The 27,599-nt window shown below is 38.7% G+C and overlaps 1 protein-coding gene across 3 annotated transcripts in view; it reads right to left on the reverse strand.

Annotated features, from left to right (window-relative positions):
• Positions 1 to 27,599, reverse strand: part of ELP2 (elongator acetyltransferase complex subunit 2) — a 42,918-nt gene continuing 15,319 nt past the window's right edge. For 2 of the 3 annotated variants that reach the window (XM_044774587.2, XM_014829296.3), the window contains 12 exons: positions 27,337 to 27,468; positions 24,984 to 25,133; positions 23,146 to 23,334; positions 20,980 to 21,049; positions 20,114 to 20,209; positions 19,940 to 19,997; positions 19,256 to 19,328; positions 8,045 to 8,237; positions 6,470 to 6,591; positions 4,799 to 4,932; positions 4,141 to 4,254; positions 1 to 578 (listed from right to left, as the gene is read on the reverse strand). In XM_044774587.2, the coding sequence (XP_044630522.1) occupies positions 422 to 578; positions 4,141 to 4,254; positions 4,799 to 4,932; positions 6,470 to 6,591; positions 8,045 to 8,237; positions 19,256 to 19,328; positions 19,940 to 19,997; positions 20,114 to 20,209; positions 20,980 to 21,049; positions 23,146 to 23,334; positions 24,984 to 25,133; positions 27,337 to 27,468 (1,488 nt within the window). In that variant the 3' untranslated portion in view covers positions 1 to 421. The remainder of the gene's footprint in view (positions 579 to 4,140; positions 4,255 to 4,798; positions 4,933 to 6,469; positions 6,592 to 8,044; positions 8,238 to 19,255; positions 19,329 to 19,939; positions 19,998 to 20,113; positions 20,210 to 20,979; positions 21,050 to 23,145; positions 23,335 to 24,983; positions 25,134 to 27,336; positions 27,469 to 27,599) is intronic. The other variant, XM_070513179.1, reaches the window with a different exon arrangement.

Here is a 27,599-nt window from a genome sequence, read left to right on the forward strand (position 1 = left end):
ACTGAGTAATCTGGGTTTTATTTCTTTTTATTTTCCATGTCTTCTCTTTAAAAAGGATAATAAATAATGAAATGTCCCAAAAGAGGGGCATATGAAAAGAGAAGGCCCAAAATAACACAAAATTAGGCAAATTTGGTCATAAGGAAAGAACAGAGGTTCTTAATCTGGGGCACATGGATGCAGGTCTGAATCCCTGAATCTCTGAACATATGGGTGATGTTCTGAGGGTGTGCGCATACACAACAATTTTGAGAAAAGGGTCTATAGCTTTCATCAGATTTTAAAGGATCTGTGACAAGTACTATTGCTGTGACACTTAAAAATGAAACTTGGTTAAATTATGAGGTGAAGAAAGGTTGTCTTTTTAGATGATAAATATTTTAAGACACCAACGATTATATGCTTGCAGTCATTAAGTCCATTACAGTGCACATCTGTTAACTTTGTATATCTTCACAGTGTGATCTTCACCACAACTTGCAAAGTGTAACCATTCAATGTCTTCCGCTTCATTCTGTTTAGTTTTTCCATTACTGTTCTTCCAACATAATTTTTTGATAGCAAGTGTGTGACTTTGGCTAAAACAAAGAGAGAGAAATCATGAAATGAATGTATACTATGACTAAAAATATTTTACCGGGTGCTCAACTACATGTTAATTTAATCAGCATTGTCATGTGCCATGTAATGATGCTTTGGTTAACAACAGACCACATATACAATGTTGGTCCCATAAGATTCATACCATACAGCCTAGGTATGGAGTAGGCTATACCGTCTAGATGTGTGTAATTACTGTGATGGAGGAAGAAATTTCCTTCACTCTTCTAGGTTCTTCTGGCTAGTCTAAGAATAAATTGACGTGAGACAGATTAACAGGAGAAAAACAAAAGTTTAACAACATGCATCTGTGGGAGAAACCCAGGAAAAACTAGTATCTCACCAAAATGGCCAAAGCCTTCACCTTAAATACCATCCTCAGCTAAAGACAAAAGAAGATGATGGGGGTGGGAGAGTCTGGAACTTCAAAGGGAAGGAAGGCAGTTCACACGTAGGTGCAACACTTGGAGAACAAGCATTTGTTTGTCCATACAGAAACAGAAGAACACAAAGGGGAGACCAACAAACAGGCTTTTCCAGGTTCCTCCCTGTCTAGCACCTAGTTCATGTTATGCTAAGGTGACAGCTCACTTCCTGAGCCAGGTTTTTTTAATCTGAATTCTTTTAGGTAGTTAAGGGGGAGATAAGAAAAACCTTAAGTCTTTTGTTTCTTAAAAATAACTTGCCTAAAATAATTCTCATGTTAAAGAGACACATTTTGGGGTGGCAGATTTTGTTCCACTTCAGTGCACTCTATGATGTTTGTACAATGACGAAATCGCCTAATGACACATTTCTTGGAACTTATCCCCATCGTTAAGTGATGCGTGCCTGCATGCTCAGAAACTATTAATTTATTAACCTAAATAGAAGTCAAACATAAAAATCAAAAGGTACAGGTTTCTAAATGCCCTTACTAGCATTTAAGAATTTTATTTTAACCTGGAAAAAATCTTTATTTATTTAACACTGTCAGACTAAATTATCTTACTTACTGACCAAGGACAGCACCAAAAAGAGCAAGAAATAGTGAATTTCTGTCAAATTCTGTTTTAATGATCAGTGGAATTCATGAAATGGCTATTAAAATCAGTCTTTGAGATAACATTACTAATTGTGTTTCTTTTTAAGAATTCCAACTTTGCAACATATTCTAGAATATTTTATTCTTTTGAAAATATCTCTGTGACACAGATGGACTCTTACTCACATTTTTACTGCTGGGTAAGGAAAGACAAGTGAAAGATTTAATAAACTGCCCAGTGAAAGAACTCGGGTCTCCAATGTGACCCCTAACTGCATGACCCTGAGCAAAAGGCTCATATTAATGCCCTCCCTCTCCCCCATGGCAGAGCTAGAATGCTACCAAACAGATTATTAATCAATCTCTATGAAAATATCCTATATAAATTTAACCTGCCAATTAGACCTCCTAACTAAAAATGAATAAAGTAAAAAACTTAAATAGGTTTTAAGGCAGTAAACACTGAAAACAATACCAGAGCACACAAATCATACTTTCAGGTGCTGAGAGTCCCTGTCGCCAGATGCACTCTCAGGAGCGAAGGGCAGGAATGAAATATAACCCTGAAGTAATGAAACACATCTGAAAGAGCAGCACACCAGAACCTATGGAGCCAAATCACCGTGAGTCCCTGCAAGTGGCCACTCTGGGACGTGAACACATTTCAAAGATGCTGCTGTGCCTCGATGTTTCCTGAAATCCTTCTAAAGGAAATGCTTCCACTTTATGCAGACTATGACTTGAGTACTGTCAACGATAGCTCCCCTTCCTCTGAAAATGAATTCCATTATTGAAAGCAGTCAAGAGTCATTTGGAGATGAGTTTTATAAATAAAATGAATGCCAGGCTTAAAAAAAAAGCGACCAAATGAGTCAAAGTATAAATCGTGTTGTAATTGGTTTTCTTGCATAACTAGCAAGTTAGTTCTGAACACAACTGCTAAAGATAAATTTAAAAAATATTTCAAGTAACAACAACATCACTGGAATCTCATTTTTATTGATCAATATTAAAGTTCTCTCATTTTATTAAAAGAATGATTTGAAGTAGTGCTATCACTGAAACAAGCATATATATAGTATATTGCTTCCCAAGGGAGTTACTTTGAGGGACAGTACTTATTTGTCTATATAAGCTTTGAGATGGCATGTTTCCTTTTTTTGGTAATGTCCTTTAAATCTACCAATTAACAGGTCACATTAAGAAGATATGGAGTTTGGGGAGCCAGCCTTAAAGGCTTATAGTACCTTTGTATCTCATTACTAGAAAAAACTTTCATTTGAAAGGTACTTGAAATTTGGTAACTGGAATATTACAGTAACAATCCAAATAATATGCGTTAAGTCAGGAATTAGTTCCTGCAAATCCAAAGTCATCATAATGACTAAAAAAAGCCTTAAAATGAAAAACTCAAACTGTGTACATGTCTCCTGCCCATGCTTTCTAAGGGGCTTCCTGCAAGTGTCCCACATTTGGGCCACGGAAGCGGTCTGTACCAGGCAGAGGCAGAGCAGGCTCTGTGGGCTTGAGAAGGGAGGGGAGCCCAGGAAGAGAGAAAATTTCAAATGCCTAGAATACGGAATTTCATCAGAGTACTTCACTCTTTAGTAAGTCAACAGTATGAACTATTTCAACTGCTAAATGCAGCATCAGAGAGGTAGGAGAGAAGTCATGAGGGCAGCAGTAACAAAGGTAGATCTTGTTTTAACAAATACCGTTATAATGAGCACTGACATGCTTTGCTGACAAGGAGACAAGCTCCCCTGGATGAAATACCTTGGACAATACATGTGCTCACAAGTCTCTCTCCCTCAAGCCAATCATTCTCATCATGATAATGTCTGGAATTGTATTTGAAATTCTATTTTGAACAGTATGGATAGATGAAGGTTGAAGAATTCTAAGAAAATCTGACAGAATGATGTTAGTGACTTTTTGAAAATTTAGCCATTTTTAAAGAATAACATGGCTTAAAAATTAGATTACAAAATGATCCCTACTGTCTGGGTGGGCGGGGTGAGGAGGAGATTGTAATGGCAGGTGCTCTAAGCCAGCTCCGGTGGCAGACGTTCGTGCCCAGGGCCTAAGGCCCAGGGAGTGCTTACTGTGCTCGAAAGCAGCTGTGTGGCTTGAGGGGCCTTCAACTGTTTGCTCCATTACAGGATAGGGGCTGAAATGTTCAAACACGAGATGCAACTACCAAAACACATTTTATAATATTCCAAAAGATTAAGAATCTACTGTAGTCATTATGAAAATCACTTTCATCTCAAATCTGTTGTCTGTAAAGACAGTATTATGCAAACAAGCAATCAGGTCAAGCAAACTTTTAAAAACTAAGTTCAATATAGTAACGAACATCAATGTCAAGAGACTACCACAGAACACAGAGGTACTTAGTGGCAAGCACTATAGAGATGTGTGTCCCTCTCCATGCAAATGTGGCATAAAATTTGCAGCTAAAGACTCTGTGCTTTCTATCTAATGCGATGGAAGCAAAAATAGGAAGAAAATACCTTTGACTTGTTTCTACGCAGTGAGTCCAGTCATTGATTTCTGGAACTTGGTCAGTCTTTCTCCAGGTGTATAAACAAATCTTTCCACATTCTAATCCTACCGCAACAACGTATCTGTTTTTAAGAGAGGAGGGAAAGCAGTGATTAATTTAGCACGGATTTCTGTTATCTCCATCATCACTCTAAAGTAGTTCCTCAGTGTTCCCAACTGTCCCTGGCTTACAAAGGACTCTGCTTAAAAGTGCCAGCCCAGGACACGGGGCACTGCTCTCCTGTGCCCTCAAGGAGTCTCCTCTCTCCATCGAGGATACACACAGATTTACCTCTGTCCTCTGCTGACAAAGCCCACAAGCCAGTGTTTCCCTGGCTGCCTGTAGGGGCCCTCATTCTACTGAAGACACTAGTTACAGAGAAAGTACCACAGTCCTGAATTTGGTGAAATAAGAACCTTTGAGCCACACTCCCAATCTCTATCTCACCACTCTGAATATCACCAAGTTCTATCAGTTTAAAAATTATGAGAAACATACACATTATGAAAAAAATAGTAACTCAGAAGCTAAGAGAATCCATGAATGAAAGTATAAGAGGGCTACATCTTAAGAAATTAAGTGGTCTTCTTAAAGAAAACATGAAGCAAAGCCCCACAGAAACTGACCGTTGGGAAAGGTTAAGCACTGGGCAGATGCTGACAGCTGTCACAGCTCCACCCACGTCCAGGACAGAGGAGCAGGGGCCGATGCTGTGCTCCATGGAGTCATCGCTGGAGTCACACTCACCCCAGACAACCACCTAACACAGAGAGATCAAACCCTATAAAGCTTTCTCCTTGCAAGGGTTCTAGCAACACATTAGAATCTCAATGGTACAGATAATGCTCTGGCATTTTAAAAGATGCATCATTTACATTTGTGTTCCAGGACTTCAGAACATTTCAAGCATCACAGAGAAGTCATGGTGTAGTAGACACAAGTCTCTGAGACCTTAACTACCTAAGAGCGTTGGTCCCAAAAAGGACTGTCCCTGCCCAGAGATCAGGAGGCACCTAGCATGCTCTTTACACTCAGGAAACCAGTTCTGATGGAGATTCTATCAATCATGTCCTCACTGAGGAGCTCATGTACCTCCCCAAATTACCACAAAGTGAATGGGGACCATCAAGTCCCTGGCTCTACCTCTACACCACCCACTGCTCAGGGAATCAGCTCAGCTGTTGGGAGGACCTAACCTTGATGATACCCCACATAAGACTGAGGCTTTCCTGGAAGTTCATGCCTCAAGGGGGTATGATTGGTCACAAAGAAATGGAGAGGGCAGTGAAGTAGGTAACAGTTACAAAAGGCAGGACGAAAGCATGATTCCAAGAAAAAGGCTCTGTCCAAGCAAGCAGATTGTGTTTCTGAGAATGTGCAGTGGATGATGCTTTGTCTGTTTCAGCCTGACGTATCCCTGAGAGCTGCAGGTGGACCATCCACTACTGGGCATGACTGTGGAGGGCAGAAGCAGTCCTGTTTCCTCAGCAGCTAGCAGAGCATAAGCAAACAAATGCCAGGAAGAAATGAACAGGCAAGTGAACAGAAGTGATGGTTCGAGGGAAGGGGTTTTCAGGGTTGACGTTTCAGTGTTTCACTGAGTGACAACATGCCGGAACTAGCTTTCCGCTTTGGTAATTTGCAGCGTGACCACGACTGAGAGGGCAGGAAGAAGAAAGGAAACACTCAACTGCCTCCCTACCTCTGGACACAGGAACTGCAGAAAAAGGGAAGGACATTTTAAAGAGTATGAACACAGAGGAAAGACCAGAAGCCAGGGGAGCATTTCCCAGAGAACAGAGCAAGTGTCACGGTCAAGAATCTACTGCTAGTTAACTTGTTTTGATTTTTTCAAAGCTTGGGACACACACATAACATTGCTTCCTCTATTGATTAAAAAAGCAATAATCATTCATTTCAGAAAAAAATTTTAATTCATAAAAGTATGATGAATCAAAGTAGAAACTGTTTTCCCCTTATGCTCCTCCATCCCCTCCTACTCTCCTGGTCTGTTACACTTGATCCGCTTCATTTACCACTTTTCTCCCACTGGGGCCATCTGATGAAGGTCGTATCTGAAAGGTCTTCTTTTCATAATTAATATTTCAGAGAAATGTATGTATAGAATTTAACAAGTAAGAAAAGCCTTTTTTATGTATGCATATGAAAAACACAGAAGGGAAGACACAAACTGATTTTAAAAGCTGTATCAGAAAGTCAGGATTATATGTTTTCTATCCAAACATATCTGTAATATTATTTTACATTTGAAAAAAATATTAAATTTAAAAAATTACCTTTTTGTCCCGACTCCCAGTGAAGAAATACTTGCCATCAGGACTCCAATCACAAGACCAAATGATTCGACTGTGCACAGCAGTGACTTTGTTGGTGAAGGCAAAGAGACTGAAAACTGCATCTGAAAGAAGCACAGATGCACTACTCACAAAGCAGAGAAAGCTGTTTTCACCTGTTAGAAAGTGCCCCATACAACATGTAATTCAGTAATCAACTTATGTATGCTGACTTCTGCAACAGACCAAGGCCAGACAGCTGACAAGGCTATGGGTATGCAGTTATTTCTCTAGTAGGGAATGCTCTCCAGTGACTGATGACAAACATCTTCCAGACACTTAACTAAAGGTTGAATTTACGCCTATGGAAGAAGCTTGAAGCAATTTAACCTTATTCAGGAAGTAGCCAGATTTGCATATTAAGCTATGGGAAAAAAGTACCTTTAATGTACCTTTAAATAACATTAAAAGAAAAAACTTTTAAAAATTTTTTCCTTTATAGGATTTAAATGTTAGGTAACTTCTAGCCCTTATATGGACTAAACTTAAAACATAACTGCTTATGATGAGAGAAGAGGAATGTATCTATTAATCCATAATCAATAAAGATACAACAAATTAATGGACATACTATTAGTATCACTTTAACTTTTCAAAAAGTAAGTTGCATGTTAGGAAATCTCTAGTTGTAAAAGAAATCAGTCTGTTCTAACACACACCGCTCAGTATGTCATAGTCCCTGGTACTCTCTAAAATGCAACAACCTAAGGAGCTAGAAATATCACAAGATCAAATTGCATGCAGGTTATATCAACTGAAAAATTAAAACAGGATTAAACAACACAAAGATACTTTTAACACTCTCTAGATTTTACCCATTCAAAGAAACTGGGGCAATAGGAATAGGCCATTGCTGCAACAACACAAAGCTTTTGTTCCTTTTCTTTTTTTTTTTTCCTGATTTCTCTCCCCAAATCCCCTCAGTACATAGGTGTATATCTCAGTTGTGGGTCCTTCTAGTTGTGGCATGTGGGATGCCACCTCAACATGGCCTAACGAGCAGTGCCATGTCTGTGCCCAGGATCCTAACTGGCGAAACCCTGGGCTGCCAAAGCGGAGCATGTGAATTTAAGCACTTGGCCACTGGGCCAGCCCTCCTTTCCCAATTTCAAAGCGACAAGTGGGTAAGAAAGACAATGGTCCTTTTAAGTTTCATGATTTAATTGTATATTCATTATTCCTGTCTCATAAAATTCTAGCTTAGAATATGCCAACCATTTGGTTTTATGGTGGCATTCTGTAACGATATGAAAAATCTAAATTTTCCATATACAGATTTTTATGTTTCTTTAACTGAGATGTCTGAACACATGCCATCCTGACTACATAATCACAAGGAGGTCACCCCAAAGACCACTTCCATTTAAATCTTACAGGGAAGGTCGAGTCTTCCTCAGTTATCACAGAACTTTGAAAGACTTCACAACCACAAGATCTGCCATTGAGCAACAGCTGCTCAATGCGGATAAAACAGACACTACTGTTTCACTAATAATTCCCAATCAGAAGTTGTTTTACCTAACTCAGGTGAGACCGTGTCCTGCCTTTTCCACAGTGACCAGGTTCGATCTCTGGAAACAGCTAGTAAGAACCTGTCGTTAGGAGAGAAGGCCATCTGCGTGACAGTCAAACTGTGGAAAACTAAATTCTGCACCTGTTTCCAAGATGTAGTGTTCCAAAGAATGATAGCTGCATGCTCTTTCTTAGCTGCCTGTAGGACAGAGATGAAACAATGAAGCAATTTAAGTAGAAATACACTGAAAAGAAAACATTTTTCAAAATAATATGTTGTTTGTATAGGTATATTTTATGTATCTGGTAAATGCAAAAAAAAAAACATTCCGAGGTGATACACACTACAACCAGCTGTAATCTCTGGGAAGAGGAAGACTGGGATTAGAAAAGATGAAGCATCAGAAACTGACACTGTAATCATAATGTTTTAATATTTTACAAGAAGAATACATTTGTGTATTAATTGTGTAATTAATAGTTTAGAGATTTTCACTTCCGGTCAATCTGGAGTAACAGAAATCAGATTCACTCTCTTGTGTGAAAAAAAACAAAAGAACAGACAAAATACATGAAATGATGGCACTCCAAAATATTAGGTATCTGGCAACAAACAACACTGATCCTTGAGAGAGAAAATAAATCACAGAGCAGAAAAAAAAGAAAAAGATAAAAACAAAAGAAAATCATTGAACTCTATGATAACTTGAAGTGGATAAATATAGGTGTAACTAGAGTCCCCAAAAGGATCAAAAGAAAAAATACTCAAAAAGATAACAGCTGAAAAAATTTTCACATTTGATGAAAACAATAAATCCATAGATTCAAGAAGTTCAATAAAACCCAAGCACAAGAAACATGAATAAAACTGTACCAGCAATAATCAAATTGTTTAAAACCAGTGATAAATATAAAATTGCAGTTGGAGGAAAAAGACCCATTACTGAGGAAGAAAGAAAAATTACAGCAGACTTCTCATCCACAACAATGCAAGTCAAATGAAACAGAGCACATCTTTAATGTACTGAAAGGAAAACCAATGAGTCTTTACCCACTATAAACAGTGTTCAAAAATGAAAGAGAAACAGGTTTTTTTCAGACAGGCAAAAGCTGACAAACTTCATGGCCAGCAGAACTGAATTACAAGAAATGTTAAAGAATATCCTTTAAGCAGAAGAAAAATGATATCTGATAGAAATTTTTTTTAATTATTTAAATCTTTTAAAAAGATAACTGATGGCTTAAAGCAAAAATAATCATATATTGTGGGACCTCTATGAAGAAGTAAAATACATAACAATATCACAAAGGAGGGAGAAATGAATGTATACTACTATAAAGAAATAATGCAGTATTATATGAAGGTAGATGGTGGTAACTGAAAGATGTATACTATAAAATGTAAAGCAATTAATAAAACAACACAGAGTTATATCTACTAACCAAACAGAAGAAATAAAACGGAATCATAAAAAGTAATCAAGTAATACAAAAGAAATAAAATGGAACAAAGAACAGACAGATCAAACAGAAAACAAATAGCAAAATGACAAATTTAAATCCAACTATATCAATTACTACATTAAATGCAAATGGTATAATAAATGCCTCTATTAAATGAAAGATTAACAGGATGACTCAACTACAGTTGTGCCCCGTTATCTACAGGGGATACGTTCCAAGACCCCCAGTGGATGCCTGATATTGCAGATAATTCTGAACCTTATATATACTATGCTTTTTCCTAAACATATATACCTATAATAAATTTTAACTTATAAATTAGGCACAGTAAAAGATTAATACCAATAACTTCTCTTTAATATATCCAAATTGCCAGCATCAGTACCCTTGCACTTTGGGGCCCTCATGAAGTAAAATAAGGGGTACCTGAACACAAGCACTGCAATACTGTGACAGTACCCATCTCAGTTATCAGATCAACTAAGTGACTAACGGGTGGGTAGTATATACAGCATGGATACTGCGAACAGAGATGATTCACGGCCAGGTGTAATGGAGCAGGACTGCGCAAGATTTCATCACGCTACACAGAACATGCAATTTAAAACTTATGAACTGTTTATTTTTGGAATTTTCCATTTAATATTTCAGACTGCGGTTGACCGCAGGTAACTAAAACTGCAGAAAGCAAAACTGTAGCTAAGAGGAGACTACTATACATGCTGCCTCCAAGAAACCACTTGAAATGAAAGAAAACTCAAAAGCAAAATGATGGAAAAAGATATATAATTCACGCACTACTCAAAAGAAAGCTGGAGTGGCTATCATAACATCAGACAAAGCAGATTTCAGAGCACAAATTATTACCAAAAATAAAAAGGGTCATTTGATAATGATAAACTAGTCAATTAATCAAGAGGACACAATAATCATAAATGTTTATGGATCTAACAACAGAGCTTCAAAATACATAAAGTAAAAACTGATTGAACTGCAATGATTAACAGACAAATCCAAAACTATAGACAGAGATTTCAAAATGCCACTCTTAAGAGGCGGGACCAAGATGGCGGAGTGAGTAGTCTTCTTTGTCTCTCCCCCTTCGAATCTACAACTAATTGGACATTCACAGGTTAACAAAGGATATCCAGATAGCTTCTCAAGATGCCTGAGAGACCCGTGCTGCTATACATCAGAAGGCGGACGGACTTCCCCCCTGGAGGAGGTGGAAATAGGTGAAAACTCTCCGATCCCTGACCCCCGGACAGCCTAGTACCTGCAAGAGGCTCTCTTCCAGCGGACTCCCCCATAGCATCGCCACGCACCAAGGGCAGGAGTATGCACTCACCAGCGGAGCGATGGTGGAAACAGGTGACTACAGCCCTACCTAAGCCCCCCACAATTACACCTAAGTCCAGGCGGAAACTCCAGGGTCCCGCACCCGCCGGCCGGGAAAGCCTCTGCTTGCCATTAGCAGAGAGGCGCCGCGCAGCATTCAGAACACCGGGAAGCTCCCAAAGAGCGGATTCCCCGGCAGGGCACCAGCCCGCCAGCCGCTGCCGGGCCCACGGACTCTGGCTGTGCATGGGATGGTACAAGAGGTGCCCAGAGTTCCTGTGGATGTGCTTGGGGGCTGGGTGGAGCTCCAGCGTCTGGCTCCGCGTCCCAGGGGGAAAATCCAGGGTCCTGCACCCGCCAGCAGGGAAAGCCTCTGCTCGCCATTAGCAGGGAGGCCCCACACAGCATTCAGAACACCAGGAAGCTCCCAGGGAGTGGATTCCCTGGCAGGGCACCAGCCCACCAGCTGCTGCCGGGCCCACGGACTTCGGCTGTGCACGGGACAGTGCAAGAGGCGCCCAGAGTTCCCGTGGATGTGCTTGGGGGCTGGGTGGAGCTCCAGCGTCTGGCTCCGTGGCCCAGGGGGAAACTCCAGGGTCCCGCACCCGCTGGCAGGGAAGGCCTCTGCTTGCCATTAGCAGAGAGGCGCTGCCCAGCATTCAGAACACTGGGAAGCTCCCAAAAAGCGGAATCCCCAGCAGGGAACCAGCCCACCAGCCGCTGCCAGGCCCACGGACTCTGGCTGTGCATGGGACGGTGCAAGAGGAGCCCAGAGTTCCCGTGGGCGTGCTTGGGGGCTGGGTGGAGCGCCAGCACCCAGCTCCGCAGCCCAGGGGGAAACTCCAGGGTCCCACACCGCCGGCAAGGAAAGCCTCTGCTCGCCATTAGCAGAGAGGCCCTGCCCAGCATTCAGAACACCGGGAAGCTCCCAAAGAGCAGAATTCCCCGCAAGGCAGCAACCCGCCAGCCGCCACCGGGCCCACGGACTCTGGCCATGTCCCAGAGGGGGCAAGGGGCTCCCAGAGATTCCGTGGGAGTTGTTTGGGGCTGGGTGGAGCTCCAGTGGAACAGCTACGTGGCCCAGGGGGGAACTCCAGGTTCCCACAGTAGCCTCAGCAAAGGCCTCTGCACAGCACTAGTGCAGAGGTCCCGACCGGCAATCACAAGGCTGGAAGATCCTGGGGCAAAAGCAGCACAGCTAGGCGAGCTAACGACAGACTGCAGAAGATACCCATAGCTCTGCTGGGACCTACAGTGGACAAGTGCGATCTTGTCGGCTCTGACAGTGACAGAGCTGCGATTATAGGTGATCCTGCTCCTGGCTGCTGGGAAAGCCCATAACACTGCTGCAGACCCCAAGGAGGGAGCATGTCTAAGTGGTCTGCAACAGTAGGCACCAGCAGCCTGACAACCCCTTGCAATTGCCACCACAACCAATGAGGGACCCCACAGGACCACTGTGACTACGAGGAGGGGCCCAGATCCAGTCAGTAACAGCTGACAGGGTTCCTGGTTGGTGCAGTCTAAACAGCTGCTCCCCCCCACACCAGTTGCAACAAGTGGAAGCAGTGACTAAACTCCATCTCTATGCGGAGGCACAAATCCATGCCATAAAGCAGTATGAAAAAATATATTAAGTCTCCACAACAGAAGGAAAATGCTAAGTACCCAGAAAACAATCCCAAAGACAATGAAATCTATAACCTAAATGACAATGATTTCAAAACAGCCATTATTAAAAAACTCAACGAGTTAAAAGAGAATTCAGATGGACAAATCAACGAGTTTAGGAGCTATGTCACAAAAGAGCTTGATACTATAAATAAGAACCAATTAGAAATACTGGAGATGAAGAACACAATGGAGGAGATTAAGAAAAAATCTGGACTCTCTGAACAGTAGGGTCGATAATATGGAAGACAGAATTAGCAATTTGGAGGACAGGAATATGGAAATGCTGCAGACAGAGGAGGAGAGACAACTAAGACTAAAAAGAAATGAAGAAACTCTCCGAGAATTATCCAACTCAATTAGGAGATGCAACATAACGATTATAGGTATCCCAGAAGGAGAAGAGAAGGAGAAGGGGGCAGAAGGTCTGTTCAAAGAAATAATAGCAAAATGCCACTCTCAATAAAACCAAAAGGATAAAGATGGCTTGAACAATACTATCAACCAATCTGATGTAAGTCATATTTTCAGAACACTCCACCCAACAGAAACAAAATCCACATTCTTTTCAAGTGAACATGGAAATTTACCACAATTAAATGTCAAAGGATTCAAGTTATCCTATGTTCTCTGATCACAACAAAAATAAATTAGAAATCAGTAACAGACAGATATATTGAAAGCACAGGGTATATGGAGACTAAATAATAATACCTTTCAAAATAACCTCTAGGTTAAAAATAAAATCAAACAGAAATTAGAAAGTATTTTTAACTGAATGAAAATGAAAACACAACATATCAAAATTTGTGGAATGCCTCAAACAATACTTGGAGAAAAATTTATAGCACTAAACACCTATATTAAAAAGAAAGATCTGAAATCAATGGCCTCAGCTTTAACCTATTAAACTAGAAACAGAAGAAGAAACGAAATCTAAGTAAGTAGAAGAAAGGAAGTAAAAACAGCAAAAATCAATGAAATAGAAAGAAGAAAAACAGAGGAAAATCAATAAAACCAAAAACTGGTTCTTTGAAAAATATCAGTAGAATCATTAATTTCCTGATCAACTCCCAGAACATTCCACCGACCAAAAAAAAGGAAAAAAAAGTGTGAGAGAACACACAAATTGCCAATAGCAAGAATAAGAAAGGTGATATCACTAGAGATTCTTCTATTCTAGTATTTTCAGATATTAAAAGGATCATAAGGAAATATTATGAATAACTTTATGCCAATAAATTTGACAATTCAGACAAAAGGGACAAAGTTCTGAAATACACAAACTACCATAGCATACTCAAGAAAAATTGGATAACCTAAATAGCCCATATTTATTAAAGAAATTACATTTGTAGTTAAAAACGTTCCCACAAAGAAAACTCCAGGATCAGTTGACTTCACTACAAAACATTTAAAAGAGAAAAAATACCAATTCTACATAAAACTCTTCCAGAAAATTGCAAAGGAGGGAATATTTCTATGAGGCCAGCATTACTCTGAAACCAAAACCAGATGAAGCCCACTATAAAGAAAGAAAACTACACAGCAACATTCCTCATGTACTATACATAAAAGTTTTCAACAAAATTTAGCAAATTGAATCTAACAATACATAAAAAGATAATATATCATGAGCAGGTGGGGTTTGGTTCCAGGAATGCGAAGTTAATCATTTGAAAAATCAACGTAACTCACTGTATTAATAAACTAAAATAGGAAAACCATACAACCATTTCAATAGATGAAGATAAAAACGTTTGACAAAATCTTACATCCATTCCTGATAAAAAACTTTCTGCAAACCAAGAACTGTAGGGAAATCATGCAACTTGATAAAGAAGAGTCACAAAAAAATCTACAGCAAACATCATTCTTAATGGACAAAGACTGAATGTTTTGTTCCTGAGATGAGGAATTAAAGCAAGGATTTCTGCTGTTACCACTTCTATTCAACATTAAGACATCCATATGGGAAAGAAAGAGAGAAAACTTTCTTTATTCACAAGCAACATAAGCATCTACAGGGAAAATCCTACAGTACCTACAACAAAACTACAAGAACTAATAAATAAGTTTAGCAAGGTTGCAGGATATAAGATCAATATACAAAAAGCAACTGTATTTCCCTATGTGAGCAACAAACAATCAGATATAAAATATATGAAAAACAAGGATAAACCTGACAAAACACGTGTAAGACCTGACATGGAAAACTACAAAACATTCCTGATAATATTAAGAAGTTAACAGTGGGAAAAACTAGGTGAGTGGTATAACAGTATTCTAGGTACTATCTCTGCAACTTTTTGTTAAATCTAAAGTTATTCTAAAATAAAAGGTTCACCAAAAAGAAAATCATTCCTGAGAGAAATTAAAGACCTAAATAAATGAGAGGCATACTGCATTCACGTGTCAAAAGACTCAATATTGTTAAAATTCTCCCCAAACTGATATAGAGATTCGATGTAATCCCCATCAAAATTCCAGAAGGGATTCTTGAAGACACTGTCAAGCTCCCGAATTGCTAAAGCAATCCTGAGAAAGAAGAACAAAGCCAGGGGCATCACAATCCCTGACTTCAAAGCGTACTACAAAGCTACAGTAATCAAAACAGCATGGTACTGGTAGAAAAACAGGTGCAGAGATCAACGGAACAGAATTGAAAGCCCAGAAATAAAACCACACATCTATGGACAGCTAATCTTTGACAAAGGAGCTGAGGGCCTACAATGGAGAAAAGAAAGTCTCTTCAACAAATGGTGCTGGGAAAACTGGACAGCCACATGTAAAAGAATGAAAATTGACCATTCTCTTTCACCATTCACAAAAATAAACTCAAAATGGATCAAAGACCTAAAGATTAGGCCTGAAACAATAAGTCTTCTAGAAGAGAATATAGGCAGTATACTCTTTGATCTCAGTTTCAAAAGAATCTTTTCGGACACCATAACCCCTCAGACGAGGGAAACAATAGAAAGAATAAACAAATGGGACTTCATCACACTAAAGAGCTTCTTCAAGGCAAGGGAAAACAGGATTGAAACAAAAAAACAGCCAACTAATTGGGAAAAAATATTTACAAGTTGTTTATCCAAAAAAGGGTTAATCTTCATAATATATAAAGAACTCACAGAGCTCAACAACAAAAAATCACACAACCCAATCAAAAAATGGGCAGGGGACATGAACAGACATTTCTCCAAAGAAGATATATGGATGGCCAATAGACACATGAAAAGAGGCTCATCATCACTAATCATCAGGGAAATGCAAATCAAAACTACACTAAGATATCACCTTACACCTGTTAGAATGGCAAAAATATCCAAACCCAAGAGTGACAAATGTTGGAGAGGTTGTGGAGAAAAAGGAATCCTCATACACTGTTGGTGGGAATGCAAACTGGTGCAGCCACTATGGAAAAGAGTATGGAGATTTCTCAAAAAGTTAAAAATAGAAATACCTTATGACCCAGCCATCCCACTACTGGGTATCTATCCTAAGAACCTGAAATCAGCAATTCCAAAAGTCCCATGCATCCCTATGTTCATCGCAGCATTAGTCACAATAGCCAAGACATGGAACCAACCTAAGTGTCCAGTAACTGATGATTGGATGAAGAAGATATGGTATATATACACAATGGAATACTACTCAGCCATAAAAAAGGACAAAGTCATCCCATTCACAACAACATGGATGGACCTTGAAGGTATTATGTTGAGTGAAATAAGCCAGACAGAGAAAGACGAACTCTGTATGACTCCACTCATAGGTGGTAGTTAACATATAGACAAAGAGAACTGATCGGTGGTTACCAGGGGAAAGGGGGGGTGGGGGGAGCGCACAAAGGGTGAAGTGGTGTACGTACAACATGACTAACAATAATATACAACTGTAATTTCACAAGGTTGTTAACTATCATAATCTTAAAAAAAAAAAAGAAACTGTCAAGCTGATTCTAAAAGTCACATGGAAAAGTAAAGAACCTGGAATAGCCAAAATAACTTTGAAAAGTAAGATGACAGCAGAAAGACAAGTACTTCCTGGTTTCAATACATATTATAGGTATAGTTATTAAGAGAGTATGGTATTGGCATCAAGATAGAAAAAAAAAAAAAATCAATGGAACAGAATAAAGTCCAGAAACAGACCTACATATATATGGTCAGCTGATTTTTGACAAAGGTTCAAAAGGCAGTAGGTGAAGGAATACTCAACCTAAGATGATGGAATAATTAGATATCCACATGCAAGAAAATCAACGTCAATCTATACTCCATGCCAAATGCAAGAATTAATTAAAGATGTATCATAGGTCTAAATGTAAAACTTAAAATCTATAAAACTCTCAGAACAAAGCATAGAAGATATTTGTGATGTTGAGTTAGGCAAAGATTTCTTAGACGCTACACAAAAAGCATAATCCAATATAGAAGAAATTGGTAAATCAGATTTCACCAAAACATACAACTTCTGCTCTTTGAAAAACACCATTAAGAAAATGAAAAGACAAGCCACTGGGAAAAATTATCTACAGAGCATATAGCCGATAGTTGTATCCAATGTATTTAAAGAACTTTTCAAAATTCAGTAATAAGAAAACAATCCAAGAAAGAAAGGGGCAAAAGATGTGAAAATATTTCAAGATTTGAAAATATTTCAGAAGACATATAGCTGGAAAATTAGCACACGAAGAGATGCTCCACATCATAATTTATTAGGGAAATGAAAATTACAGCCACAATGAGATATTACACACCTATTACAATGAATGGTTAAAAAGACTGACCATACCAAGTGTTGATGAGGGTGTGGAGCAACTGGAACTCTAATACACTGCTGGTGGGATTGTAAAACGGTACAATCACTCTGGAAAATAGCTTGGCAGTTTCTTAAAAATTCAAATATAAATCTATCATATCATCTAGTAATTCCACTCACAGGTATTTACTTAAGAGAAATGAAAGCATATATGCATGTAAAGACCTGAACACAAATATTCATAATTGCTTTATCAGTAAAAGTCAAAAGCCAGAAACAACTCAAATGTCCATCAATAAGTGACTGGATCAACAAATTGTGATATATCTGTAAAAGGGAAAACTACTCAGCAATAAAAAAGAATAAACTATTAATACGTGCAACAACATGGATGAATCCCCAATTATTATACCGACTGAAAGAAGTCAGACACAAAAAGAGCGCACACTGTATGATTCTGTTTATATAAAATTTTAGAAAATGCAAACTATGCTATCAATGACAAAAAAGCAGATTAGTGGCTTCCTTAGGATGGGGGCAGGAAAGAGGAATTACCAAGAGGCAGTAGAAATTTTGGGGTTGATGGATATGTTCATTATCTTGATTGTGGCGATGATTTCACAGGTATAAATATATGTCAAAACTTATCAAATTGTTCAATTTCAACACGCAGATTATAGTACACTAATGACACCTAAATAAAGCTGTTAAAAATGTTAGTTTAAAAGAAAGATGCATCTAATAATTTGCTTTCCCAGTCAAAACCAAACGCCAGGCTGGCACCCTCCATTTAAGAAACTCAGCTACCCTGAGGTTAGTGCCTAGAGGAAAAAGCCACTAGAAGTTTCCATGGGTTATTTACCCTTCTATTGGGGAGGTGAGCTTAGACAAACCTTTAGATTCAAACTTCCCAAGTCACACTATCAATCACATCTCTTTCCTACCATTTATTAAAATATAAAACACAGAAAAAGTATACAAATAACAAAAACAAAAGAAAGATGCACATACTTGCTGCAAGGGAGCCAACACGAAAAGGAAAAATAATCACTTATATGACTGACAGTGCCCAAAGCTAAAAACAAATTAGCTGCTCAGTAGAAGTACACCTATTCTTGCTGCTAAAAGCCCCATTCTTCCCACAGGACCCTGTAATAGACAGAGGTACTCTCACTAGCACCCTCACTGAGGGGATGACAAGCTAGGGGGTCGGGGCAGGAGGGGCACAGGAATATTTCTTATGATGCCCCTCAATACAGGCCAAGGGCAAGAAACCACAGCAAAAGTCGGGACAGGAGGCCCATCAAGATAGGCAGCTCTAATCATCACACTTAAAACAAGTAATAAATTTTAGAAAATTTAGAGGACTCTGTGGGTCTCAGACCCCTCAGATAATCCTCCATAAATATTATTTCACTCCACAGAATATGGATAAATATTGAATAGTCAGTTAAAGACCATTCCCCCAGGCAAATGTTTGAAGTGCACTGTTCTATAGTGCCACGTGCTGGTGGCTAGCTGAGCCGGCCACCGCCCTGCCTCACCCTGGCATGGGCCGAGGGACTCCATCCACTTAGGTCAGTACCCAGAGTGTCCTAGAGAAACTGTCAAATGGAGCGTGCTCCGGGTTTCACCTTCTCATTCACTCTGTGTCGCCAGGACTCCAATTACTTAAAATTTGTTTATCACATTTTTAAGACTCATTTTAAGGTACCTGATTAAATAATTTTTGAGTAAGGGCATAAATCAGATCAAACCAAGTATTTAAGATAAAAAATGTGCAGTTGAAATAGATTTAAAATGCAACTGCAAGCTTCTGAAAGGACAGAAAGGAAGAGATTGAGAAAGCAAGACCCAGAAGAAGTAGGCACCAGTGGCCTTTCATGGAGTGTTCTGACAATACCACTACCAAACTTGAGAAGCCTGATGACTCAAATAACCTGTGACTAAGTAGAATAAAAAAGTAAAATTCCCTACCTTACAAGCTGAGGCAAGCAGAGTCTTTGAATTGCTACAAGCAACACAGAATATTTCATAACCGTGTCCATATCTAAGATTCAAAAAGAAAAAATGCATGACCCCTATATTAGTAAATGTACCTACTCTCATGCTGCAAAATTTTAAAATTGTGAAGAGAATAATATCAATCTCTCTAGCTTACATACAATTTTTTTAGGGAACACTACTGTCTAGGCAAATATTTGGGGAAAAAAACAGAGACTGGAAGAAAAGGCCAGCTTTCTAGAAGTAATACAACTTATTCAAACAATTAGATTAAAACACGAGTTTTCACCCCCAGTACGTAAACACCCTCAGTATGTAAACAATAAACCATGGAAAGGTTTTGACGGGGAACCACCAAAGGAAAAAAAAACCAGAATAATAAATTTTAAGTCTTTTTAAGAAAGGAAAACTATACATAAGGTTATGCTTCCCTACTTAAAAAATTAAGACCAACAAACATAACTAGTAAGTATAATACACAGTAATATAAAAATCTATGTGAAGTTTGATTCTTGCCCCTTTGTCAAGGCCACTGCAAGACCTTTAGAGTGAGGGGGAAAATGCAGGGAAGAGGAAAGCAAAGGAGAAAATCAAGTTGTGGATGAAAAAAATCACAAGTTATGACAGAACCAAAGAGCTAAGAACAGTTTAACTTACAGTTTTTGAACTTCAGGCCACAAAGTATTCTGCAGAAGATGATCCTCAGTGGGAGGTTCTACAACAAATTTACAGCGTTGCAGTAATTCTATAGTACGATTTAGGTCAGCAGTGGCAGACATCATATCATGTGTAATAATGATTCTATTAAACCATCTTTTTGCCTCTTCTTACCAGTAAGTATGGAGGGTTGAAAGGCCACCTGGTGGTACTCGAAACCAGTACTAGTTAACAGCTCCTCTCCATCAGAAGGCTGAGAAGCTATATCTCCTAGTTTAAAAGAACAGATCAACATCATGAACGTAGTTACCATCTTTATGTCTCCTATACATGTCCCAATATTAAGGCCACCAGTTAGAAAGTGGTGGCACTTCAAAGTAGTATACTTCAAAGTCATCCCTGTGATTCCAAAGCCAAGGGTATTTCTACTTCTCCAGAATTTTCCAAATGTGCTCCTTAGAGCACTAGTCAATTCCATAAAGATTCCTTCCTTTTTCTTCCAACTAACATTTCCCAAACTTTTAAAACTATGGAACAGATTCTTCAGGCTGCCTATACTAACATCCTCGGTTGTAGTGCTCCAAGAAATACACTTTGTGAAAGCTGAACCTATTTCAGGGTCTGCATGTATACACAGAGTACTTATCATGAAATATCTGATGGAGAAGACAGATATATATATATATTGTGATTTTTTAAAAAATCAGCTGTAATGAACATTAGGTACGTGTTATACAAGTGTGTAACTAGGTTTTTTTTTTTTTTTAAAGATTTTATTTTTTTCTTTTTCTCCCCAAAGCCCCCCAGTACATAGTTGTATATTTCTCATTGTGGGTTCTTCTAGTTGTGGTATGTGGGACGCTGCCTCAGCGTGGTTTGATGAGCAGTGTCATGTCCGCGCCCAGGATTCGAACCAACGAAACACTGGGCCGCCTGCAGCGGAGCGTGCGAACTTAACCACTCAGCCACGGGGCCAGCCCCCTGTAACTAGGTTTTAAGTACCACTATGGGTTCAATAATTTTGGACACTAAAGCCTTACCCTGAAAGACAGCTTTATTTGATAATCCCAAAGCAGGGACGGTAGCTCCTTCTGGAAGATCACCATCTTGCTGGAATAACAAGTATGATACATGCTTTAAACAATAAAAGTTACTGTGGTGCTACAAAATGTTAAATTCATAAGTGCTGAGAAGCAGTTAAAACACCACCTTGTGTGGATATCTGCCCACACTTCCATTTCCTGAACCAACAGATGCAAGACTAAGCAATCATTCTCCAACTGACAGGCTCCAGCTAACCCACACTTCCTACCCAATTTATGAAGTTGGGCATCCTCTCATCCATGAGCTCACTGAACCCTAACAGCTTGATGGGTCTCAGAGTCTGACAAGGAATGCACCGGGCTGGCTTCTAGCAAAGAGTGGGCTGGAAATGGAAGGTCCGGAGCTCTACTTCCAAGAGTCTCACAGGCACATCCCTGATGATGCTCATGCAAACAAAGACGTTTCCCAGAAAGACACAGTCACAGTATTTTCATTAAACATATTTAAATAATTGAACATTTTGAAACTTTGTAACAGAATGCTATTTGAATAATCTGCTTATACTCTGTAATTTATATCAATCGAATTATCTCATATGAGACTAACCATCAAAACTGGCACATGTCCATAAACCAAGAATGTTTCTTACAATTCAGACTTTAACATAGGGGCTGGAACTTAACACAAACATGAGCAATGGGAATTTAAGCCATCATCAAGACATAAGAGACTGAATGCTTTATCTCAAAAGCCAAGAAAAATGAAAACAGTAGGGAAAAGAAAAGTAAGAAATATCCCTACATCACTATCCCTACATTCAGTATGGAAACAAACCCCAAAATACAGCAAGAAGCTTTCCAGTCTATAGGATTCCTGTATCTTAAGACACAGAATTGAGTATATACCTGGGAGCGAGCCTCTCATGGAATCCTAAAACCACATTTCAATGCCTAGAATTCAGAGATCTTGAAACTAATTGCCCTTCCACCCCTAAAGCTCTATATAATAATGACAATCAAGACCTCCCTTTTGCTCTCAAGCCTGTTATCCACTGTGATTAGAAACAAGCAGGAGAGAATCTTAAATCTCCACATAATCGAGAAGCCTGTAGCATGAGGCGCTCGGTATACACTCCAGGAAATTTAGTTGGACATTTCATTTCAAATGACTCACTTTCTTCTGCAATCCTACCCAGACTGGTGCTAGTTTCCCTGCTTTCAGAGCCTCAGGGCTCAAATGTATCCTGCTCCCACTTAACTCTTTCACCCAAAAGTGTTTTCATCACTTTCTTTGTTTAGGGACCTCCAAAGGCACCTCATAGTCTAAACTGTGTCTGCCTTCCAAGGTCCTCCACCATCTGACTTTGCTCCAACCTCTCCACTTCCCTCAATATACTCTTCATTCCAACAGCTCTGGCCACCCTACTGCTCCCTCTCTCTCTCTCTCCTTCCTTCCGCCTATCAAAAGTGTACTTACCCTTTTCAAGCTCAGAAATAAACTTGTGACCCAACTCTAGGTACAATAAGGACCGTATGATATGCACTTCTGTGAAACACAGCTATCTTCCTACTTAATTTCCCTTTCTTCAAAACTAGTTACAATTTTTATAACCTATGTGTTTTTGTAAGTACTCAAAAACTTTTGTAGAAACGGAGTAAATAAAAACTTGCCCTTTCAAAACCCAAACGAAGTCTCCTTAAATGTTTTCCCATTACTCCTATACAGTGACCTCTTCCTTCTATGAAACTTACTTTGGCCACCACAGGATTTAGCAATTAGCTGGTCTCATCTCATAATTGCAGGTGTGTTAGTTCCACTGCTCCCTACCCCAAACTACACCTAGATCGCAATCTCCTTGAAAATATGACCCATCTATTATAGTTTTTTTATCATAGGTACCTAGCACAGTGATGATACATAGTATTCGTGCCTTAATTTAACATTTTAATTCTGCCTCAGTGTCTTGGGCTACTTTGCTACAAAATTAAATCACCGCATGCCATTCACCACATGCCATCATGCACACACAAGTTTGTCAAGCCAATAATAAATTATGTGACTTCCTTTCTACCCGTATATTCCATTCATAGCCTTAAGCAAAAATTTTTTAAATTTAAAACGAGGTGACTAGATTTAGTTAAAACATTTAGAAGAATACGCACATCACAAAGCACATGAGCCAGTGATTGGCCCGTAATGGCACAAAAACTTTCCACGAAATTCCGAGGTGCAGAAAATACTCGAAGAACTTTTTCATCAGCTCCAGATACAAACTGAAAACGATTAATCATTGCCAAACATTTCAGATCATATCCATGTATCTGAGGCCTTGCAATTTCATGCCAAGTCACCTGGGTATTAAAACAGGACAAACAAAAATGATTATATACATTTCAAAAACGATCATACGTTTCAAAAACTGAATTATTTTTAACAAGCAAAATAACAGATGCAAAATTATTATGCCATGGAAACAAGACTATGGGGCAGATTCATCCATGCTGTAGTGTTAATCAATAGTTGAATCCTTTTTATTACTGACTAGTGTTCCCCTGCATGGATACACCACAACTTGTTGATTGAGTTGTTTCCAATTTCTGACTTTTACTGAAAAGGCAGTCATGAACATGCATGTACAAGTCTTTGCATGGATACACACTTCTATTTCTCTTGGGTAAATACCATCTATAAGTAGAATGGCTGGATGATACAGTAGATGCATATTTAAACTGTTAAAAACCTACCAAACTATTTTTCAAAGTGGTTGTACATTTTACAATCCACCAGCAGCATATGAGAGCTCCAGTTGCCCACACCCTCACCAAACTTGGTATAGTCAGTCTTTTAACTTTAATTATTCTAATAGGGGTATAATGGTATCTCCTTGTAGCTTTCATTTGCATTTCTCTAACAACTAATGGTGTTGAGCATCTTTTCCTGTTCTTATTTTCCATCCATATACCTTCTTTGGACAAATATCTGTTCAAATCTTTTGCCCATTTTTTACTGGATTGTTTGTTTTCCTATTACTGAGTTCTGAAAAGTTCTTTATATACTCTGGATACAAGCCCTTTGTCAGATATGTGCTTTATAAATACCTTCTCCCAGTTTGTGACTTGTCTTTTCATTTTCCTGACAGTATCTTTCAAAGAGGAGAAATTTTACATTTCGGTGAAGTCCAATTTATCGATATTTTTTTAATGAATCATGAATGAACAACAACTCAGCTGTATCGGTTACAAATTACCAAGAGCCACAGAAAACCACTCCAAATCATTTGTCTTGTCTTTTAATTGACTATAGATGTTGCTCCCAAAGTCCTCAACTCTATTAATTTGAGTCTATCATGTGCTACTGAAGCAGTAATGTCAGTAGCAAACTTCATTAGCTCTCATGGACTCACAGTTCTATGAATTTTTGTCAGAAATTGAAGCTGAGTACACTGATTTTCTCTACCACATACCAGTTCAATGGCTTACCAGTGGTAAAGTTTTACTGCAATGTTTTTGGTCTTAGAGCCAAGATTGAAAAGTTTCTTGAACAAGAACTGCCCTCAACCACTATTATCTAATACTATATGACTTTAGAAATTAACTTTACTGCATACTTGATAGTGCTCCCTAGTATAGTAAAACTAAAATTACAAGATATAACAGAACTTTTATGTGGAACTGAAGTAAATATGTTTTGATACCTAATATTTGAATTGTCTGAATTGTAAAGGGTATCTGTATGCCTGAGTTTTCAAGAAAATGCTGAACTATTTTCCAGAGTGGCGTACCATTTTGTATGCACACTAACAATATATGTAAGTTCCACTTGTTCTGCAGCCTTACTACTTATTGTCAGTATTTTTTACTTGAGCCATTCTAGAAGGTGTGTAGTAGCATCTGGACATGGTTTTAATTTGCATTTCCCTAATGACTAATGATGTTTCCCCACTTTTCATGTGTTCGTGAATGTTTTCAAAGTGAGTCAGTCAAGTAGGAAGATATTTCACCTGTGATTGGTCTTTTCTCTTCCATGGAGCAAAAAGTCGAGTTGTCTGGTCAGTACCAACAGTGATGATAAATTCTCCTTCTGGATCCCACATTAGGTCTTGGACACCATCAAAGTGTCCCGAAATGACAATCTCTGGAGTCCACTCTCTCTGCAATGAGAGTGCTCATGATATATATCAAAATAATCAAAGACTCATCACTACTCAAAATAAAGTCTGAGAAATGCCTTCAGGCCTCATGTCCGATAAGGGGAAAGACTAAAGCCCCTAGGCAAGGTGAAAAGCTAAGTATACAAGATGGGATCTTAAATTAATAGGATCCGTTTTCCAATCAAATGTATTAAAACTTAAACATTCAAATCTGTGTTGTGTCCTTTAAAGCAGTAACCCTGGGTAGTTCCCTTCCATTCATCATTTACTGAAGGCCTCCCAGAAGCCATACATTACTTATCCTTTCTGTGCCTCAATTAACTCTTCCGTAAAAGAGTCACCCAGCTCAGAGGGTCCTTATGACGATTAAATGAGTTTATATTTGTAAAGCACACAGAACGATGCTGGCACATACTAGGCATTATGTAAGTATTTACATGTTAAACTAAATAATAAAGAAAGACTATTGTGTAAAATGAGTTAGATTCTGAGTGTGTGCATGATGGTTTTATTAAGTAAAGGGAATTTCAGGTGTAGAGAACAGAAGGCTGAACCAAACCTCGTTGGTCCACCTACTGAGGGAGCCTGGACCAATAACCATACAAAACAGTGACAATGAAATACAGAAAATGTCATACACATGGTCCACACAGCATCTTTTTGAACAACCTCAAGCAGTGGTAAAACTTGTCTTTAGAGGAAATCAAATTTGTATAAATAGCTAAAAGGTCATTTAAAGCCAAGTATGATGAATAGGGTCAGTGATTAAGCTAAGCTATATTATTTTCTGGTCAAAAAAATAAAAAGGCTGTGACAAAGAAACACTATTAATTTCCTCTATGACATAAAAACTGATTCTAAAGTTAGCACTCATGGGAGTTTCCAAAAAGTTTCTACAAAGGGCAGCACTTTTGTACTATCAGCACAGTTTTCCATTGTAAAGTCCTAAAGAGCAGTGTTTGTTCATAAAAAATCACTCGATTATTACAAAGGTACTGCTCTGATTTGGGATACTGACAATGGAGGAGGCTGGAGGTGGGGGCAAGCGGACAGGGGTATATGGGAACTCTGTACTTTCTGCTCAATTTTTCTGTGAACCTAAAACTGCTCTCAAAAATAAAGTCTATTAAAAAAAATCACCCTCAATACTTGGTAAGTAGCTATTATAAACCTGAAGTCAAATTATAAGCACAAGTACAGTGAAATTCTGCCTTCTCCTTGAGTTTCTTGAGTTTCTCCTTATTCATCTGATGCTTTTTTCTATGAAGTCCCTAAAAGATGAGCTGATGAAATATGGAAGCAAATCAGAAGCAAATCAGAAAGAGATGGAACACTGCTGAGAGGCAGCAATGTGGCTAGAGGCAGACTACCTCTTTTTGAGAAGAGATAAAAAAATTATGAGAAAGCTCCAAAAGAGCCCAATATTTGGAGGGCCATTTAGAATTACACACATCAACAGCCTTACCTAAGAGCATCAATATATTCCATCACAAAATAACAGGTGCTCCTAATGCTCTTTTGTCAATCATTCATTCAATAATTATCTATAGAGCACCTAGCTGTCCAACAAGAAAATATCAAGTTATATTATCTTCTTTAGAAAGGCAGGGAAGTTACACATTTTAGGAAAAACTGCCATCAAAAAATTTACATAGCTTAAAGAGACAGTTTAAATTTATGTAGCTTAACGCTCACTTATGTAGAAAACTTACCTATGTGCAAATTTCAATACCCCAACAATGCTGGACAGATGAATACTTTTATTCTTAGAAAACCATGAGTTTCTTACCTAGTATAACTACAGTATAATGCCTACAGAAAGAAGTGATGGCATTTGAACTTAAATGCTTCTATTATATTTCTATAGAGTGTCATGAGTAAAACAACACTGTTTATCTAGGTTTCATTTAGAATTCACTCTATTTGATCAAAAATGCTTTATTTAAAATGCTTTTCTTGGGGCTGGCCCCATGGCTGAGTGGTTAAGTTCGCGCGTTCTGCTGCACGTGGCCCAGTATTTCATTGGTTCGAATCCTGGGCGCGGACATGGCACTGCTCATCAAACCACGCTGAGGCAGTGTCCCACATGCCACAACTAGAAGGACCCACAACTAAGAATATACTATACAACTATGTACTGGGGGGCTTTGGGGAGAAAAAGGAAAAAATAAAATCTTTAAAAAAAAAAAAATGCTTTTCTTACTGGGTTAGCTGCATTCTGTTTCCAAAGGTGCAATGCTCCATGGAAAGCATGAGCAATGATCATGGAACCATCTTCATTGAACTGGCAATCATAAAATCCCAGAGTATTTCCACCCACTTCACCTACTCGAACCTATGCAATAATAGATAGAAAACAATTTATAATCAATAGTCCACATTTCTCACAATAGAAACCACTGATTCCAGAGATTATGTTCTCACTTATTTAACATATACATGTAAAGAGTGAACATTTGCAGCTCT

This window comes from Equus asinus, chromosome 7 (genome assembly GCF_041296235.1).
Source record: "Equus asinus isolate D_3611 breed Donkey chromosome 7, EquAss-T2T_v2, whole genome shotgun sequence".
In the NCBI taxonomy this organism is placed as follows: Eukaryota; Metazoa; Chordata; class Mammalia; order Perissodactyla; family Equidae; genus Equus; species Equus asinus.